The 18138-nt window shown below is 40.2% G+C and overlaps 1 protein-coding gene across 4 annotated transcripts in view; it reads left to right on the forward strand.

Annotated features, from left to right (window-relative positions):
* The window catches only part of PRKCA (protein kinase C alpha), a 161066-nt gene that overhangs the window by 89440 nt on the left and 53488 nt on the right, over nt 1-18138 (forward strand). For all 4 annotated transcript variants that reach the window (XM_061455284.1, XM_061455282.1, XM_061455283.1 and 1 more), the window contains exons 4-5: nt 17133-17244; nt 17972-18100. In XM_061455284.1, coding sequence (XP_061311268.1) covers nt 17133-17244; nt 17972-18100 — 241 coding nt within the window. The remainder of the gene's footprint in view (nt 1-17132; nt 17245-17971; nt 18101-18138) is intronic.

Genomic DNA, 18138 nt, shown 5'->3' on the forward strand with positions numbered 1-18138 from the left:
GGTGGTAGGGGTTTTGTTCGTTGTGCTTGGCATAATCACTGCTCCGTTCTTAGATACGGAACAGGCATCTCAACCTTTGTACGTTAAGGTTGTTTCCAGACATTAAAACCAGTGGAAATCGTTTTGAGATCTGCCTGGAGTCACACAAGATCCGTGGGACATTCACTTGCAGGCTCAGTATGTGTTAGGCTCTCCTGCTGGCTCAGTGTGCACTAGAAATGGTAGTTGGCTGATCTGATGGTGGTCTTTGTGCACAGGAGCCTGATCCAAGCCCGGTGCATTCCCTGGATGTGTTGCATATTCATCATCACACAGTATAAGGAGCTCAGGAAATGGCTCTTCCCAAGGCACTCTTCACAGTGTTCCATTAGTGTGATATCTCCAGTTTTTGTGCTTTAATTTTGCTGCCTCTGATTCCTGTTCTTTATTCCTTTGTCACATACTTTCTCTAACAGTTCTAATGCTTCCAGTGACTCCATACAGATACCCCCTTTTTGAAGGAAGAGTTAGGTTTTTTACTGGATATTGCAATTTTAACCTGCAGGGGACTGATTTACTTATTACAAAATATAATCTATATTATAAATAATGACAGAATTATTACAGAATTATTTATTTATCACAAAAATAAATTACCATTTTACTGGGTTGACTTCTTATTCTAAGCTCTTAACTTTATGATGCTGTGGGCATAGTAACTGAACGGGTAATATCTGAACACAAGCACATGTTTAATTAAGGAGAGGTGCAGAAAGCTTTAGGGTAAAGATTTAACATTTAACGTTTCTTTTTCGTTAACACCAGCATAATTAATACTTTCCTGTAGTGTTTTTCATCCATGGCTTTTGTTACTGTCCATTTTTTAACATGCAGTTTGTGTAAAGAGGGTTATAATTGTATACATTATCCTCTGGAGAGAAAGGAAGGAAACATCCAGTATTAATATTTCAGGCATTACTTCAATCTGCGCATCCAACATTTCTTTCTTTAACAGAGAAGGCTTTGATTTACAAAGTACCTGATTCGCAGTGTCTTTGCTTAGACAGAAGGGAGAATGTTACCCTGTTGTTTTTAATAGTTGCTTAGTACAGTCTTGGAGCAGGCTGAAAATAAACTATTATTTGTGTTAAATTAATGATATGTAAATTTTTTCAGGGAAAGACTGGAGTGAATCTCAAAGAAAAGCAAGTAGTTGGGCATAAAGCAGTCTTCCTCGTCTTCTGGTTCAGATCACTTCCGCATGTCGGATGATGGGGCTGGTGGAGACCCCAGGGCAAAGCTGGTATCTCCTTCACTGAGGTCCGGTGGCTGGTGGGGTCACTGATGGATAGGTACAGGTAGGGCATAGATATATGCTATAAACTGCAGGGTGGAAGCTGCAGCTTTATCCTGAGCACCTCTCAGGTATCTTTTGATCCAAAGGGGACCTGAGGTTATGTCATTTTTTCCTACTGTTTGGTTTTGGGAAGGAAGCTTTTCCTGGGAATCAGCACAACATGTCCTAAAGGAGCAGGAGTGCACAAATATATGTCTCACTGAATACATGGTATATTGACTTTATGTATTTGGCTCTGTGCTTTTGGGGGTAATAATTTTACAGGAAGTGGATTGCTTATTCTCTGTACTGTGAAACCAGAGCTTTGCATGAGTTACTGGCTCAGTAGGTAGCCTGCTTTCTAAACTTCCCAGTTTAGGCTATCAAATAAATACGTTATATTGGGTCCTGGCATTGTTTAAAAAAGAAAACCCAGTCCTGCAATGTTTCGTGTTTTAGGAGACACGAGAACATTATCTGTACTGATAGCGTATTTTGGGTCTGAAACCTATTGGCACGCTAAAAAAGAAAGTATAGATGTTCAGGCCAGCAAGAGGGTTGCTGCGTCTAGAGCGGAAATCAGACATGTGGTACGTATATTGACAGAGTAGCTGGTAGTGGAGGAAAAATGATAGGCTAAATGATGGGATAAAGTCACTCATGCAGTTTTAAATCCATACTTGATTAGCCTCTGTCACCATTCATAGGCCGGGAGCACAGATGAATGTGAGACATCTGAAACACTGGCCAGAAGATGAAGTGCAGCAACATAGCCAGGTCAAACATAATGGGGAAAAAATAAGTGCAGAGCTGTTGGACTTCAAGTTAATATCTCACAATTGGGCATACTGCTTGAATTTTACTGTTGGAGCACTTGAGAATTGCTGCTGTTGCAGTGATTTGTTGGGTGAGACTTCAGCTGTTTGTTCTGTGTTATATAAAATGCAGTATAATACAAAAAGTAATAATGAGAGAGGAGAAAATCTAGTATCTGTATTTAGTCTATGAAATCAGTAGCTCAGTGGGCTTAGTTGCACAGATCAGTGTCTTACTTGATCAAACCTGTTGTGATGCTTTCTCTCCTCTTTCTCTTAGTTGTAGGTATTTAGTAGTTTGCTGATGGACAGGACTGCCAGTTGTATATTGTAAAATCTCTGGACAGTAGTTCAGTGCCTTTCAAATGAAATTAGTTTGTAATTGATTAGGAAAAGAAAGTGGGAGAGCTTTCTTTTGCGTTTATTTTTGTGGTTCTGGAACAGCAGTTACTTGAAAAACCCTAAAAACCCCCTCCTGGCACTGCTGGTAAAGGTTCTGCTCGGAGAATCAGATGTGGCATGTCAAAACCCAGGTTTATTGCAACCTCTGAAGCTGCCCAGATGACACTCTAAGGAAGGTTTGCACCATGTCTGGCATTAGCTAATGATTTAACTGAATTGTGCTGAGCTCAGGTGTGCTGCTTTCTGTAGGACAACAGATTTCAGAGCATCACGTGGTCGACAGGCTCAAAACTTACTCAATCTCCAGAAAACCTATTTAGCAAACTATTATTACTCTGATAATAAAAACCACTGAATACTTGAATGTAACCTTACAAATAGATCATCTAATACAGGGATGAGACGGGTCTGGTTGTTTTGGGTGCTGCTCCGTTGGAAGGAAGAATACGAACGCAGCATAGAGCTGTGCTTCTACTCTGGGTACTTCAATTTGTATTAAGCTGTGCTAAAAGCTTCCCTTTTAGTGCTGTGCTGCTCCTGCAGAGCAGCCTCATTTGTTGTGCCTGACATGAGCTATGGAAAACATAAAAATAATACAACAAGACCTTGCTCTGTCATGCTTAAAGGAGCCGTGGGAGTTGAATGGAATGAGACTTGATAAATTAATGATGCTAAGTGCTGCAGGAAAAGGGAGAAGTGATGAATGTAAGTAGAGAGGTGCCAGTCTTTAATACTGTGATTGACGAGCCGGGCACACAGGTAATGGCAGAAGCTCTGGGCAAGGATATACGGCAATGAATGAGTTTAAAGCTGTTGGGTGAATTTGGGACTAACAGTAACAGTGGATAACAGAGCATGTTTACTTTAGGGAAGACTATAGTATTTTGTAAATATTTAACACATTATTATTGCGGGTTTTTATTTTGTAACCATGTGTTTTGTTTTACTTCAAGTCTAATTTGATTTTATTTTTCTAACTGACATATTTCTTGATTTCAATTCTTTTTTTTTTTCTTAAATAATGCATTTTTATAGATTTCTCTGCTGGATTCAGTCAGTCATAATCAGATCTGCGTTTTTTTGTGGAGTTTTTCACCTTGCTCATGGTAACCAGGGGCAAGCTGCTTAATGTTAAGTTGAAGCCTATTGCAGTGCTGCATGTTGATGGGGGGGAGAGTGTTAAGGCATGGCTTTGTCATTGCCCATTGCAACACACTGTTACGAGGCGTTATAGCTGGGCATTGATCTCATAACGGGCAACATAAAATGTTCTAACTAAAACATAAGTAGCATTAGCACTCAGGCAGGGTCTTGACTTAACATTAATGTCCAGAATATGGGGAAGAGGTTAAGATGTTGATTTTATCTGAGAAAGTGTAATGTATTTTTGTGCTGTGTGCTTTTTATTTGCACAACTGCTCCATGAATTTGGTGGAAGTGCTGTAAATCAGATTAGGATTTTAGGAGCCATATGAGGCTTTTCCTATATCTTCATACATTCTGTCCCCTCCACTTGATGAAGTTTGCAGATTCTCTGCAGATAAAGCATTTAGTGTAAATCTGAATTGCTTTCTACCAAAATCAAAGGCCCAATGAAGAGCAGAGTATGAAAGATGTTTTTCCCTGAGTGTGAAGTCCTCAGTGTAAAGTGTAGCAGAGGCATTTGTTTTTGTATTAAGTAACTTCATGCTAATTGCATGATACTGCCATCTAATAACTTAGATTATGGACATTGTAAAAGCATTATCTGAAACCGTTTGTTTTCTTTTAAATGTGAAAGTTCATCTGGAGGACATCAGTTATTGTCGTCTTGGCTTTGTTGCATTTCATGGTGAGGAGAGGTTTTCTGTGAGTTCTTAAGGAGCCATAATGTGATTTCTGGCTGCCAATTTATAGATACTTGGTTTGCAGTCAAGTTCTTCCATGTTTTGCACTTGCCGTAGTCCATTATGGAAGGATTTTTCTTCCTAAATTTTATGTTTTGTTTTCATCTTCAAGTAAAAAAAACACCTTGAATTTCCTTAAGCTTCTTCTTGACAGGCTGCAAATGCCTAAATCATTGCCAAGATGGCCACAACAGAGGAAAGATGTGCATCTCATTGACAGCATTAATTTTGATGTGATTCTGCAGGCCCGTCACTTGACCAGTGTCAGCAAAACTGGGTTTCAGAGATTTATTTTTCCTTCCTTTCTTTGCTCCTCGTGTCAGTCCTCAGCATGTTTATCAGATCAGATCTTTCAGCAGGATTAATATTGGGCAGTTCCATTTGTTCCTGGGATTAATTTTAATGATTGCTTTTGTTGCAGCCTTACGAAGGCTTAGCTACCAGCCTGTGTTAGTAAAAGCCTATGTTAATATGTGTACTGGGATTACAGAGGAAGAGTGGTTTCTCTTCTTTTTCTTTATGAACATTACATGACTTGCAGATGAGGAAAAATGCACTTACTCTGCTGCCATGCAAGCAGTTTTCATGGATGCCTGGTTGGTAATCCCTGACTAAACATAGCGCTGTAATACCTTTTACGAATACATCTGAAGATCTCTCCAGTTGTTCCATTTCCCCCATAGCAGTCTCAGTCTGCAGAGCTCCTGGCTAAAGACCGTGGCTAAGTGGTACATGATGCAGTGAGCAGACAAGGATCCAGCCTGACTTGCCTCATGTTGGCCCATTAATTACAGTGTAGTCAGTGCAGGGAGTGCCAGTATGTGATTTTGACTGCATTTTGTAAAACCAGGATAGAGCCAAAATGGTACAAATTTTATTCCTCTGTTAAGAGAATGAAAACAAAACTATTTATTTCTTTTTTGCTCTTTCTTTTTTGTCTGTTGCTCTCAGATACACGTTTTCTGTATAAAATGGAACTAGGCTTACTCAAGAGGATGAACTTCCCTAGCAATACGTAGGATACCATTAATTTATACTGTCTGGGAGCTTTCATGCCAAAGGAAGGAGGAAAGAGGAATGTATGCAGGAGAGACCTGTAAAATCAAGAACTCTTACAATCAGTGCTGTAGACTAGGCTTGTTTGAAAGTTTGGCCTTGGTTTGTTAGTTTAGGTACCAGTTACAAGGAGAACATAATATTTACAGGCATTCCCACTCTCCAGCGTAGGCATTGACTGCAATGCTTTCTATGGCTATGAAATCTTCATCATTGGAGGCTTTACTAAGGAATGTTCTTGCCCACGAGTGTTTTTGGAGAAATAAAAAGTAGGAGTCTAAACTCATCTTCCCTTCATTGGAAGTGCTCTGCCAGCAGAACACTTCTGTGCAGGCTTTCTTCCAAATGCAGAGCCTTCAGTTCATCTGGGAAGCTCCTTTGCCATCAACAGACTTGGGAAAAACACTCATTAAAGAAGGAGAAGGAAAAATGGTTGTCACTGAAACTTGTGTGCATGGAATGGTCTCAGGGTGGGCATTCTCAAAATATCTAGCAAGGAGATGGTGTTGCAGTCGTACTGAATGGTTTGGAGAGGGCTTTCTGTGTTTTTTCCTTGATTTGAACAGTGCAGAGTTAATTGGCAGATATTAAATATTTATGGATTTTATTATTATCCGTTGCTAAATGTTGTAAGGACTTTTCCTGATGCTGCAAAGCAGCCGAGACTCATTCAGCCTTAGGACAGAGCGGAGGTGGCAGCCATGGGGAAACTCTCCTTTCAGGGCCTCAAGCACTCGAGCTCACCCTTCTAATGCGATTCCAACAGTCCTTACCGCCTTCAGGTCCTTTGATTAGCAAACCTCAAAAGGGTCAAAGTCTCCCCAAGGGACAGAGAATTTGTGTCAGTTCTTATTTTTAACCTAAGCGTGCTCTCAACTGTGGTCACAATGAAGCGCCTTTCTCTCCAAGTAGTTCTCATTTTAAATCACATGAGTTCTCTCTCATTTTAAATCACGGATAGCACTGCCAAATGTTGGAGGATCAGGAGGCAGTGCTAAAAGCCTGGCATTCTCTCAGGGGGTTATTGTGTGCCACTAACTTTTCCTTCGAGTTTCACTATTGTTTTCTGACTTTTTGGTCAGTCTAATAAATAACGACCATGGAAAAACGGTGTGGATCAGACAGCTTGGCTGGGATCTCCGCCATTGTAAGGTCAGGATTTGAGCACAAAAGCTATTGTCAGAGCATATTGCACATTAGTCTTAGCTGCCTATTTATAGGGTTTTTAGCTTTGCTTGGAGGAGTAGGATTGGTGACTTTTCCAAAAGAGAAGATACTTCACTATAGAAAAGATACCAAATTCCCTATAAATACTAATGAGTCCAATGTCTCTATATTCCTTGGTCTGCAAAATGTAATGTGTTTGAATTACTTTATAGTTATTATAGAAAGTTATTACTGTATAGAAGGGTTATACAGACATATGGGAAAACATCTGTTCAAGGCATAAATAGTGTTTCAGGGGTTATATGTAAATGTAAAAGACCATTCAATGACACTATGAATTAGTGTCTACAGTGATATGATTCTGGCTGTGATTTCTTGAAAGCAGTGTTCTTCACCTTGAGGTGTAGATCTTGAGATAAACATATTTCAATCACATCCTTCAGTTGTCAATAGAATTTGTACCTGCAGTCATTCATGGAATTTTTGTCTCTGGAGAACAAAACCCTGCCCATGTTGTGCAATGACAGCCTGGTTTATAGGTACTAGCTTCCGTCCTTCTGGAAAGGCAGAGCTGAGATGGAGAACAAAAATGAAAGGGTATGTTTAAATTATGCATATTTTGCCTTCCTGCCTGCCTTTCTTTTTGTGTGTGTGGTTAACCACTGTATAAAATATCAGGCAAAAATGAATTATTCAGTGAGGAACTTTGAAGACAATTTGCTTGGGTGTTTCAGATTTGTGTCTGTCTCTAATAAAGTTGTCAAATGAGGAGCAGGAGGACACCCCGCAAGTTCTTGCACGAGGAGGCTGTTGAGTGATGAAATTCTGACTGAGTTTGAACCCAAAACTTCTCTGACTTTTCAAAAATCACCGTTCCTGGGTTTGTGCACCATCAGCACAGTTTTGCCATGGAATCATAGAATAGTTAGGGTTGGAAAAGGACCTTAAGATCATCTAGTTGCAACCCCCGTTATAGCAAAATAAGCAAATACCCAATTTTGTAATGGACAGCGTAATATATTAATATATTTATTAGCATGCATGTGATTTTTTAAAATGGAGGTGTTAAGAAAAGGAACAAAAGGTTGTTCTTTGCAAATTACAGAAATGCAAGTATACCGTCGGCCTGGCATTTAAGTGAGCTCTTGAGCTGTGACATAAGGAGCTGAATAAAGTGATGAGAAATATACACTTCTTGCACTGTGGCTTTTGTCATGGCTGCACAGCTTCTTTGCAACTCTGATTTTACTCCTGTATCTCTGTGCCTTTCCACAGCTGTTGAGCTTCATCGTGCCATCTTTCTTGAAGTCATATTCCATAGGTTTATAGATGTACATAGAATACTGCCCTGGATTGCAGTATTCTGTGTGTGTGAACTGGTTTTGCGTTGGTGATTTTGGGGTCTGTGATGAGAGAGACACACAGATGTTAGCATTTAAATTAAATCCCTTTTAAACTCTGTAGAGAATACAGAAAACTCTTCCAAAGGATTGACTGAGAGCATGCAAGAGGAATCTTTTACTGTGCCGGTGCTTAACCTGAAGGTGAAGATAGAGGTGCAGCTCTGGGATGTGCAATAACCCAGGACAGACAAACTTCTCCTTGGATTTCTTTTTCACCATTCAGGAAACACCCTCCTGCAGTGCTTGGTGTCAAACAAATCTGTACAGAAGTTAGTGGGGTTGGCCTTAGATTTTGAAGCATATGTTGATGTATATGGATGTTACATTTTCCGTTTGGTAGCGGTACATCCAGACATACAAATGTCTTTACTTAGAAGTAGACTGAAGTATACAGATGCTGCAGCGGGAGGTGGGAAGGAGACAAGGTGCCGTGTAAATAAGGGTAAGGGTTTGGTGCCACCGTGCAAGGCGTGCATTCATAAATTAGTGGGTTCTTCTGGTAGCGTTCACCATTTTAGAGGGGAAAGCAGAGTTCTGCCGTGTTAGGAGGAGTGGGAAATGGAAACCAGTTATTATCCAGGGCCTCGCATATTGAAGAAGCTGAGAGGCAAGAATCATAGCTTCCAAGCTGCTTTCATCACCTACGCTCGCAGTGCCGCCGCTACTTTACTCTGAGACATTTGCAAATCAACGTATCTTTCTGGGCTCAGATCTATCACTTAATAGTTGCAAAGACCTTCATTCAAACCACGTTAGCCAGAACTACCTGCGGGCATGTTTGGCTTTACCAATAAGATCTTGAGTTTGTTTCGTTTTTGCAGTTGTCAGCAGCCAGGAATGGAGTCATGAAGATGCTCCCTTAATTCTTACCGTGCTAACAGTGAACTTGCCTTATGGCTGCCATAGCTTCTGAAAGGGGGTTTCTTGTTGCCATTTTCCCCTTTATTCTTGGATAAATATGTACCCCTCTCCTGCTTTTACAGCAAAGCCAGGGCATTTTAGATGAGATTAATTTTCAGCCTTTATCTCATTTCATCTTCCCTCTTTAATGAGTGAAGCGATAGTGTAAGCTTCATCTGAGGATAATGGGAAAGCAGATTTAATTCTATCATTGTGCATAAATATATTAATGTAAAATAATCTTTGTGCAACCTGATGTCACCCAGTGCAGTGACAATGACATTACCTTGTGGTGGTAAGTCCTGTATCACGGTCATGATGCACTACACCCAGCCACATTTCAGCTCCATTGGAAGACACAGAAACTGCCGTGTGACTTTAATATTAAACAATTCAGCATATTGTACCTATCAGGAAGTAGCAAAACTCTTTTATATAACAGGAATTTGTTTAAATTACTTCCATTTGATCAATGTTAAACTATATATTGTAAAATGTATTCTAGGTGTAAAGGATACTCTGCGTTGAAAAGTGTCTGTCTTCCAAATCAATAAATGTCTAAATAATAAAACTAATAGGTCATAGAATCATAGAATAGTTAGGGCTGGAAAGGACCTTAAGATCATGCAGTTCCAACCCCCTGCCATGGGCAGGGACACCTCACACTAAATCATATCACCCAAGGCCTCGTCCAACCTGCTCTTGAATACTGCCAGGGATGGAGCATTCACAACTTCCCCGGGCAACCCATTCCAGTGCCTCACCACCCTCACAGGAAAGAATTTCCTCCTTAGATCCAATCCAAACTTCCCCTGTTTAAGTTTTAACCCGTTACCCCTTGTCCTGTCACTACAGTCCCTAATGAAGAGTCCCTCCCCAGCATCCCTATAGCCCCCCTTCAGATACTGGAAGGCTGCTATGGGGTCTCCACGCAGCCTTCTCTTCTCCAGGCTGAACAGCCCCAACTTTCTCAGCCTAGGTGATACGAGGTCTTTAAGCTTTGCCTCTGTCTTTCTAGTACTCCTTTTGAATCCAGATCCCTGGATTCAGTCTTTATTGAAATGATGCATTCACTGTAACATGAAGCTGAGTTGTATCTGAACCAGAATCTTGCTCCATTTGTTCCTAGTCATGAATCAGTTTCCGACAGGATCTTTTGTTGATGCACTTTCTGTAATTATACTGCAGTTTCTTCATTAAAAAACAATGAAGAAAAAATAGCTGGTAAACAGTGAGTCCCTTTGGAATTTAACTGTTCTTACAGTAATTAGGAAGTTACAAGTCCCTGTGAGTTCAGTCCTGAAGACCTTTCTCCATTTGCCAACTCAAATCAGTAGTCTTCTGTACAAGAAGAACATGAACAAAAGGCAGCAATCAGAATCAGTTGATTCAATGACCACCTGTTTTGTTCAATTAAAACTATTAAATTCCAGGAGGGGACTGAAAACTCTGGCCTGGAATCATTTCTGACTGTGGTCAAGTTGTCCCCTTCAGTAGACGCGTAGAGAAGGAAATTGTTCATTGATAAGCATCAATATTAAATATGATTTTTTTTTCTGTCTGTGTACTTTCTTATTTCTCTTCAGAGTAATAAAGAATAAAAGTGGTTTTAGTATCAGTGATGGGAAAACAGATCATTGTTGTTGTTGCTTTTGGCTGGGGTGTCATTTATTATCATGAAAGACTTTTCTTTTACAGAGCTTGAGAATCAGTCTTCATTTCAGAATGCAGTCCCAGCCCTTGAACCCATAGATGAATTGGCTGTGTTTAGAACTTGCTGTTCTGCTGCTGCTTTCCACTGTGCTTGCATGGGTCTGAAGCAGCACAGCAGGGTTTGCGCAGCACTCTGTGGCATCTGTGCAGCAGCTCAGGGCTCTCCTTACCACTGACATCCATCATGAAAGAGCCTGCGTCTTCTCTTCTCCATTGCCTCCTTGTACAGTCTTTGAGACTACTTTACATATGTTTTATTACCTATATTTTTGCTTAGTCTTTGTTTTCTTATGTCACCACTTCTTTTGCTACTGTAGAGTTGAATGCAACTCTGGCATTCTCTTAACTCTGAACAGCTACTAGTACGTTAAGATGTGCATATGGTTTCTCAGCCTGCAGATGCTGGTGGGTGAATGCTTTCTCCGAGTAGTTCCTCAGAGTCACTCCAGACAGTCAAATGCCAAATCCTGCCTGGAGGGTGGGAATCCTGGAAAGAGTCACTCTGTAATTCCTTACCAAGTGGGAAAGCCGGGTTGGGTCATTCCTCTGCTGAATTGCAGGAAGGCATGCTTAGCAGCAATATGTCAACACGTAGAAGGCTTTTGGAGTGCTTGGCAGGTAGATTTGGAGCTCAGCGGAGTTTTGGGATGGGGAGGAGTAACCCCATGAGTCGCTGCAGAACGCAGCTCATCGGTAGTTGGCCCTGCTTTAAGCCAGGCATTGGGCTCGCTGCTCTCCAGAGGTGCTGCCAGCCTCAGCCCTTCTGCAGTGTTTTTGATTCCTCAGGCAGTAGAAGTCTCACCTTTTATTGTACTTTCCTAAAAGCAATAAAAGTTCCCTACGTTGGCAGCTGTGGGGCAGGAAACGTCAAACAAACTTTAAACATTTGTACATTCTGTAATAAAAAGTGATATGATCTTAGTCATTCCCAAGAGTCTCAGATTCTCTTTGCTTTCCCTCATCCATGTATGCAGCCTCATTCAGTCAGGGAAGAACAAAGCTGGTGACCAGTGAAACAATGACTTTTTGCTGTTTCTTACTTCTGGGTTCATAGAAGCCATATTTTAAGCCCTGGAAGTTATTTCAGTGCAAGCATCTAGTTCCTCGAGGTTGAAGCTGCTTTCTCAAATGAAGATGCACATTACCAACCAATTTTTGTTATCTCTGCAGGAAAATAAATAGCAAAGTGAAGAAAGCTGCTCAGGCAGACATGGTATCTGAACGGGGTCTTAGATGTTGTAGTTGCTGTTTGGAAGGTGTTTAGAAAAGCTGAAGTCTGAAGTGGAGTGTGAAGACTTTGATAAATGAAATGGAAGTTTGCCTGAGGACAGTGTGGGTTGAATGTGGGGTTTGGCTGCATACAGAGAAAAACATGCTAGGTTCTTAACTGTGTTTTATTAACTTGGTATTCACCTGGGGAAATTAAAGCTGTTTTAAGGAAAATACACGTGGTACAAACTGCAGTGGTTTCATTGATTTGCTAGAGCAGCACCCCTCACAATCAATACTTTAAAGGCATTTGGAGGGGGACTAAGAAAGATGCAGGATTCAGTGTTCCATCACAGTAGGAAATGTCTAAAGGATGTTGTGTATTAACGTGAGGCAAACAGACCTGCCAGTCTTGCAGGGCTTTTCTGTTAGTAAAGAGGGATGTTGCTCCCCTATTTCGTATAACAATTTGTATATGGGTTTTGCATATATTTAAGGTATAGTCTCCCTTTCTGTTTTCAGTCGAAGTTCAAAGTTCATACCATGATTAATGCCAGAAATTACTTTTTTTCTTTCACTTAAGTGAAGGGATTAGGGATGTTTTCACTTTATTTTTCCTTTACACCTTTTCAACTAGTAAATAAATGTATTTTAAGCATTTGGTTGGGGATGAAGAACACTCGTGTGGTTCTGTCACGGAGGTAGGAAATGGAAAAGTGGATGTATTTGCATTTATTTACACAAGATTGTTCTTTGTTGCTGTAAGCCCTGGTGCAACCTTTGGACCTTCCGGGTCATCTGCTGCAGAACTCCTCAAAAGTTATTTTTGTAATGGAAAATAGAATTTTCTGTTTCTCCCAGCATATTTTTGCACTCATGCTTCTGCATTTTCTGCTTCTTGATGATCCCCAAAAGAGCTCAGAAATGAAAAGAACCCAAACGAACACCTTTCACCAACTATAGGCAGTTTAATAAGCAAATCAATCTTACATCCTGCCTAATGCCTTGTTAATGTATGTGTGTTGTATTAATGACTGAAAACAGTCATTGTTTCCCCTACCTTTATCGCTGGCACAGGCTCTGGCACTGACAGATCAGCTTTGTGATGTTGATTTAAATCCCTTCCAAAAACCCCACCAGTTCTGGCTGTGTAACCCAGAAGATGCTGAATTAAAGACAAGATCTGTACAGTTTCAGAGGATTTGGTCTTAGCTACATGGGTCTGGTGACAGTTATTGGTACTATCAAGTTGCACACTATTGATGGGACTTTAGCGAGTCATAATATGATGCTGCTTTGTGTATCAAATCTCCGCTGATGCAACCTCACACAAAGTGGGGGTTTGGATATGTTATACTTCAAAGCAACGTGATGATTTAATGCCTGCAAAATTATAGCCGGTTCAATGTTGCTATCAAGAGGAATAAAATTATAACCAAAAGAGAGCTTTTAGAAGCAATTCAGCAGTATAACACTCATAAGCTGTTTTGTAGCATGTTAAAGCACAGTTTGACGTGTGCTGGTGGTTAACCATGCGCTTTCAATTACTGCACACCCCCGTCTTTGAGCCAGAAAAATGATGGAATGATTCCTCACAGGGGGGTGCTTTCTGTTGCTGCTCAATAAAGGAAATGGATTCATTTTAGCTAAACAAAGAAAAAAAAGCAGGGGTGGTGGCACTGCTGCTGCAGGGGGCAAGATGGAGTTGGATGGCAGGACATGGAGTGACTAACGTGTGGGTCTGGTGAGATGCCTCTGTGTTCTTCTGCTTCCCTCTGCTGGAGTGCGGCAGGATTCCTGCCCATCTCCTGGCCAGGCTCTGGAGCAAATCTGAACCTCTTTTAATAGGAGCAGAGCCGATTAACTGGGCCAGTCACTCCTGCAAATTCATTTATTTATGTTTTAAAGCTTTCTGCTCTGTTTTCAGTGTTCTTTCTATAGGTCCACATTGCACAAGTCCGTGCAACACAGATGTGGTCCTTGCGATTCTGTGGCTGCCTCTCTGCATGAGCATGTCTCAGCTGTGAGACTAATGACTAATATTTTGGTTTTTCCAGAGCTGATGGGGTTTAGAAGACTATTTGCTGTTTCATCTTTATAGGGATGCTGCACCCATGCGTGTCATTACAGGCTCTGAAAACTCTGTTGTACTGCAGGCGAATTGCAGAGCACTGACTAGATTTCTGCCGATTTAAAGGTTTTTCAAAGGCAAATATTTAAATGTCTACAACACTGATTTGCTCCTTTCCCATTGGATGGTATATTGCATTCAGTTGTACACACAAAACTGGGGGGTTGTCTTAATAACAGCAAAGAATTCACATTTTAGCATGAAAATAACATGCATTTTAATCGAACACATCATTCATCACTTAACAAGTGCTTCCCCATTGCTTTCCCGTTGCCACTTCTCCCTTCATAATTTTGATGGATTTTGGAAACAGAAGTGGGTTTTCCCTTTAGAGTTTCACGATTAATCTATGCCAAGTTTAGTGCAAAGTTCAGTTCTCTTGCAAATAGCAGCCACTATTTGGCAGTTCATCTGTCATATCCTGGCTTGGCTCCCTGTGTTTACTATGAAATATGACTGCCAGCAGTGCTGAGGGAACTATTGAAAGTTTACATTGATTAAAAGGGGGTATATGAAGAAAATGTATAGGAATTTACCTCTAACTCAGGAGTTTACGTCTAGCTGAAAAATACTAATGTCAAAGCTATTTCCTCAATAATCTGTGTAAGTCACTTATTGCATATTTAACACCGGGAAGTATTAAAACTGCATTAACAACTAATAACTTAATTGCTGTTAATAATACAGGTAATTACTACTGGCAGTGTAGTAATTATTAGTAATACAGTTATTTAAAGTGTACCCTATAGGTTCAAGGGTAGTTCTGAGAGTGTGAATAGCCCTTGTTAATATAGGGAATGAGATGAAAAGGTTTTAACATCTCTGATGGATGCGTAGCGATCTTTCTCTGTATGTTCTCAGACTTGCTTGCAAAATAACAGTTGTTTTGTGTGCTTCAATTTACCAAAACCTATGCATAGGATTGAAGCACAAAATAGGATTGATCCAACCTGATTTATTTATTCACACGCCTGGTTTTGCTTCATTGCTTTAGAATAATGCTCTTCCTGGTGTTTTGTGCTTACATAGAGCCAAGTGCAGGAGTACATGGGCCCTTGCTGGCTGTTTTGGAGTGAGTGCAGTATAGCTGTCCTTACATGTCGCAGCATGTTTAAGCCACAGACACACCCCTGCTTAACTTAATTACCATGTATATTCCATTGATTGAAATGGAATTACCTAGAAGTGCTTGATACAATTTCAGTATAATATACAGGTTCCATGTGTTTAGTAGACATTCATTATAATAATTTCCCATAGTTCTTTCCCCTCTGTGTCATTACTTTATACTTATAAATGCCACTTTTATGTCAGATGTTAAACACAACTTTCAAAATCTGTTTATTCAGTTGCTGGGGGTTTGTCCTCAGCAGCAGATGCGCTCACCAAATTCTGGTTAAGTGTCTGTATTTGTAAGGCAACAAGTCCCCCCATGTCTTCTAAATAAAACAGTTTAAGGAAGAATTAACTTTGAAAACGGGTACGAATTTGTTTGGAAGGCATATAGTCATAGGCAATCCATCAGATAATCCTTCAGCAAAGCAATGTTCCCATGACCTGCACCACAAGACCCATTAGCTATATCTTTAATAAATAACGAAACAGATGTTCTCCGGAGCATTGAATGTCATTCCATTTAGATTAACTGTGTTTACAAAAGAAGTATGGTTGTTATTAGTTTGCCTGTCATATCTCAAGCTGCATAACCAACAGAACTAGTGAAATAGTCTCAAATTGAATTCTTAATGGAAAGTCTTTACTTGCTCTCCTCGATACTGTATATCGAATTTCTGGCTGTGCAGTGAAAACCAATGGTCGTTGATTCGTCAGAAAACTTAGAATCATTACCAAAAAAATTCACACAATGCTTTCTGAAACAAGCAGAAAACCTTCACAAAGCATAATATGGCAATCCAGTAAATTCTGAAGGTAAGATTTTGCCTTCTTAGTTGTATTTTAATGATAATTACTGAGAGAAGTTCCTAAATTTGTTGAGAAAGTTCTTATCCTAGAGGAATCTTTTGTGTGTGCAGAAAGAGTTGGCAGATTTTCCATTTTGTGTGACAATCCCAATGCTTTGGATTTTTTGGAAAGCTTTTCTCAGCAGATGTAACTTGGAAAGTTACTTAATTTTTTAAGGCCGTTTGAGAATTCTGATATGAAAGTAAATTAATATAAAATGTAAACAGAAGAAAAACCTTTTGATGTCTCATTTTGAGGTTGTGGTTTTGTTCAAGGTGTTTTAATGCAAGAAAGACCCAGCTTTTCTTAGTTTGCATGGTCTTTGCTGAAAAGACTGTGAGCAAGAATTGATTTTAGTCCCCAGTGAATGTTTCCTAATGAAGAAAACTTACTGCTCTTCCCAACTTCTGATTGAAATTGTGCAGTGAGAGCTTGGACTATAATAGAGTTGGAGCTGAAGTTGGTCCTAACGGATACCAAAGTACAGGTGATGTGCCCAGGAGGACGGAGCTGTCGCACCATGTGTTTGTGCAATGTGCATCTCCAAGTGTTGGGAACAGGCTGTGGGAATCTGGTGTATGTGAAGTTCTGTGGCTGTGTATACGTGGAATGAGGCTGCCATGGGTGAAGATATTGAAGATGTGATTTCTTCCTTTCATAGAAATGTTTTTAGCTTACCAAAGGGGACCTGTATCTCTGGAGAAAGAACAGATGTGTTTGGACACGTGGTACATATAAGTGATTTGGGTGTATTCCCTTTCACTGGTCCTAAATTAGAAACCATTTCCAAGCTGCTGGTGGCCTTAAAATGTCCTCACTTTAAGTTGCTCTATTCAAAAATCAGATGGGAATAGTAGTCTGTAAGTTAGAATTTGTTCACTTTCATTTACGGTAATATACATTATAGATTGCAACATTTCAAATCGATCCCCTCTTCAGGGTCCTGATTTTACAGCCACTTGACTGTATTTCTGATTACCCTTTGGTGGTTACTTCCCTCCTCTCCTGGTACAATTGGTGTCATCATATCAGAATGATGACAATGTCCAGTCGGTAAATGGGGGAATTTTAGTGAAGATGAATCACAGGAACAAGCCTGTGTTCTCTGATACAGTTCTGACATAGTCCTTCTTACAACACCAAAGCAAAGGAATCTCTGTTTTTTCCCTACAGGATCCCAGAAGCAAGCACAAATTTAAGATCCACACCTATGGGAGCCCGACCTTCTGTGACCATTGTGGGTCACTGCTTTATGGGCTTCTGCACCAAGGGATGAAATGTGACAGTAAGTGAAGATTTTCTGTGTTATCAAAAGGGTGCTTTAGAAAGTAAGTGGAAACAGTGGGTAACAGCCTCTTAGCTCTTTTCTGTGGAAAATACCATTTCAAATGTCAGCTATTTATAGCAGTGTTACATTTCAAGTGGGTATTTCAGTACTGTAATAATATATTGATGAAAATCACCTGTGTTATTGAGAACACGGTGTATTCAGTTTGATGTGGCTGAAGAGCCTTTGCCGTTGCAGTTTTGAGATAGCCTCTTTTTAGACTGGTCAGGGTGAGTGTGCTCTTGAAGACTGAAATCCGAGTTCAGTTGGTAGCCAAGGTCCAATATTTCACTTGTATTTCGTTCTTCTTGGGAGTCTCCTGCTAGAAAAATCAAATAATCAATTTAAACCTAGCTCCCATTGTTGCTAATGCTGGCACGAGGGCTCTGTTATCTTAACCGTATTCCCAGCAAATCTTTAGTCCATTTTCACTTGTTTCCCTTGCACTTTGTTAATGATACCTTTAGTTTTCTGAAGTAGATTATTTGATTCTCTGTTTCATTCACTGTCTGCAAAACCCAAGATGCAAACTAGCCATGTCCTTCAGTTGAAAACATACAGCTGTAACCTGAAAGGCTTGCCAGCAGTTAAGCACTGTAATCTTAACTTTCTCTTCGCTCAGTGTTTGCAGTGTAGTCATATTATTAGCTTCTCATGACTGTCTGAACTGCTTTTATATCCACAGCCTGTGATATGAACGTTCATAAGCAATGTGTAATAAACGTCCCAAGCCTCTGCGGCATGGATCACACAGAGAAACGAGGAAGGATTTATCTGAAAGCTGAAGTCAATGGTGACAAACTGGAAGTAACAGGTACACAACTTACTTTGGAATTTTGCATTCTTGTGTAA

The sequence above is a fragment of the Pezoporus flaviventris genome, unplaced genomic scaffold (assembly GCF_033815535.1).
Source record: "Pezoporus flaviventris isolate CSIRO_AGI_PZ_B2104156 unplaced genomic scaffold, CSIRO_AGI_Pfla_v1 ptg000020l, whole genome shotgun sequence".
In the NCBI taxonomy this organism is placed as follows: Eukaryota; Metazoa; Chordata; class Aves; order Psittaciformes; family Psittacidae; genus Pezoporus; species Pezoporus flaviventris.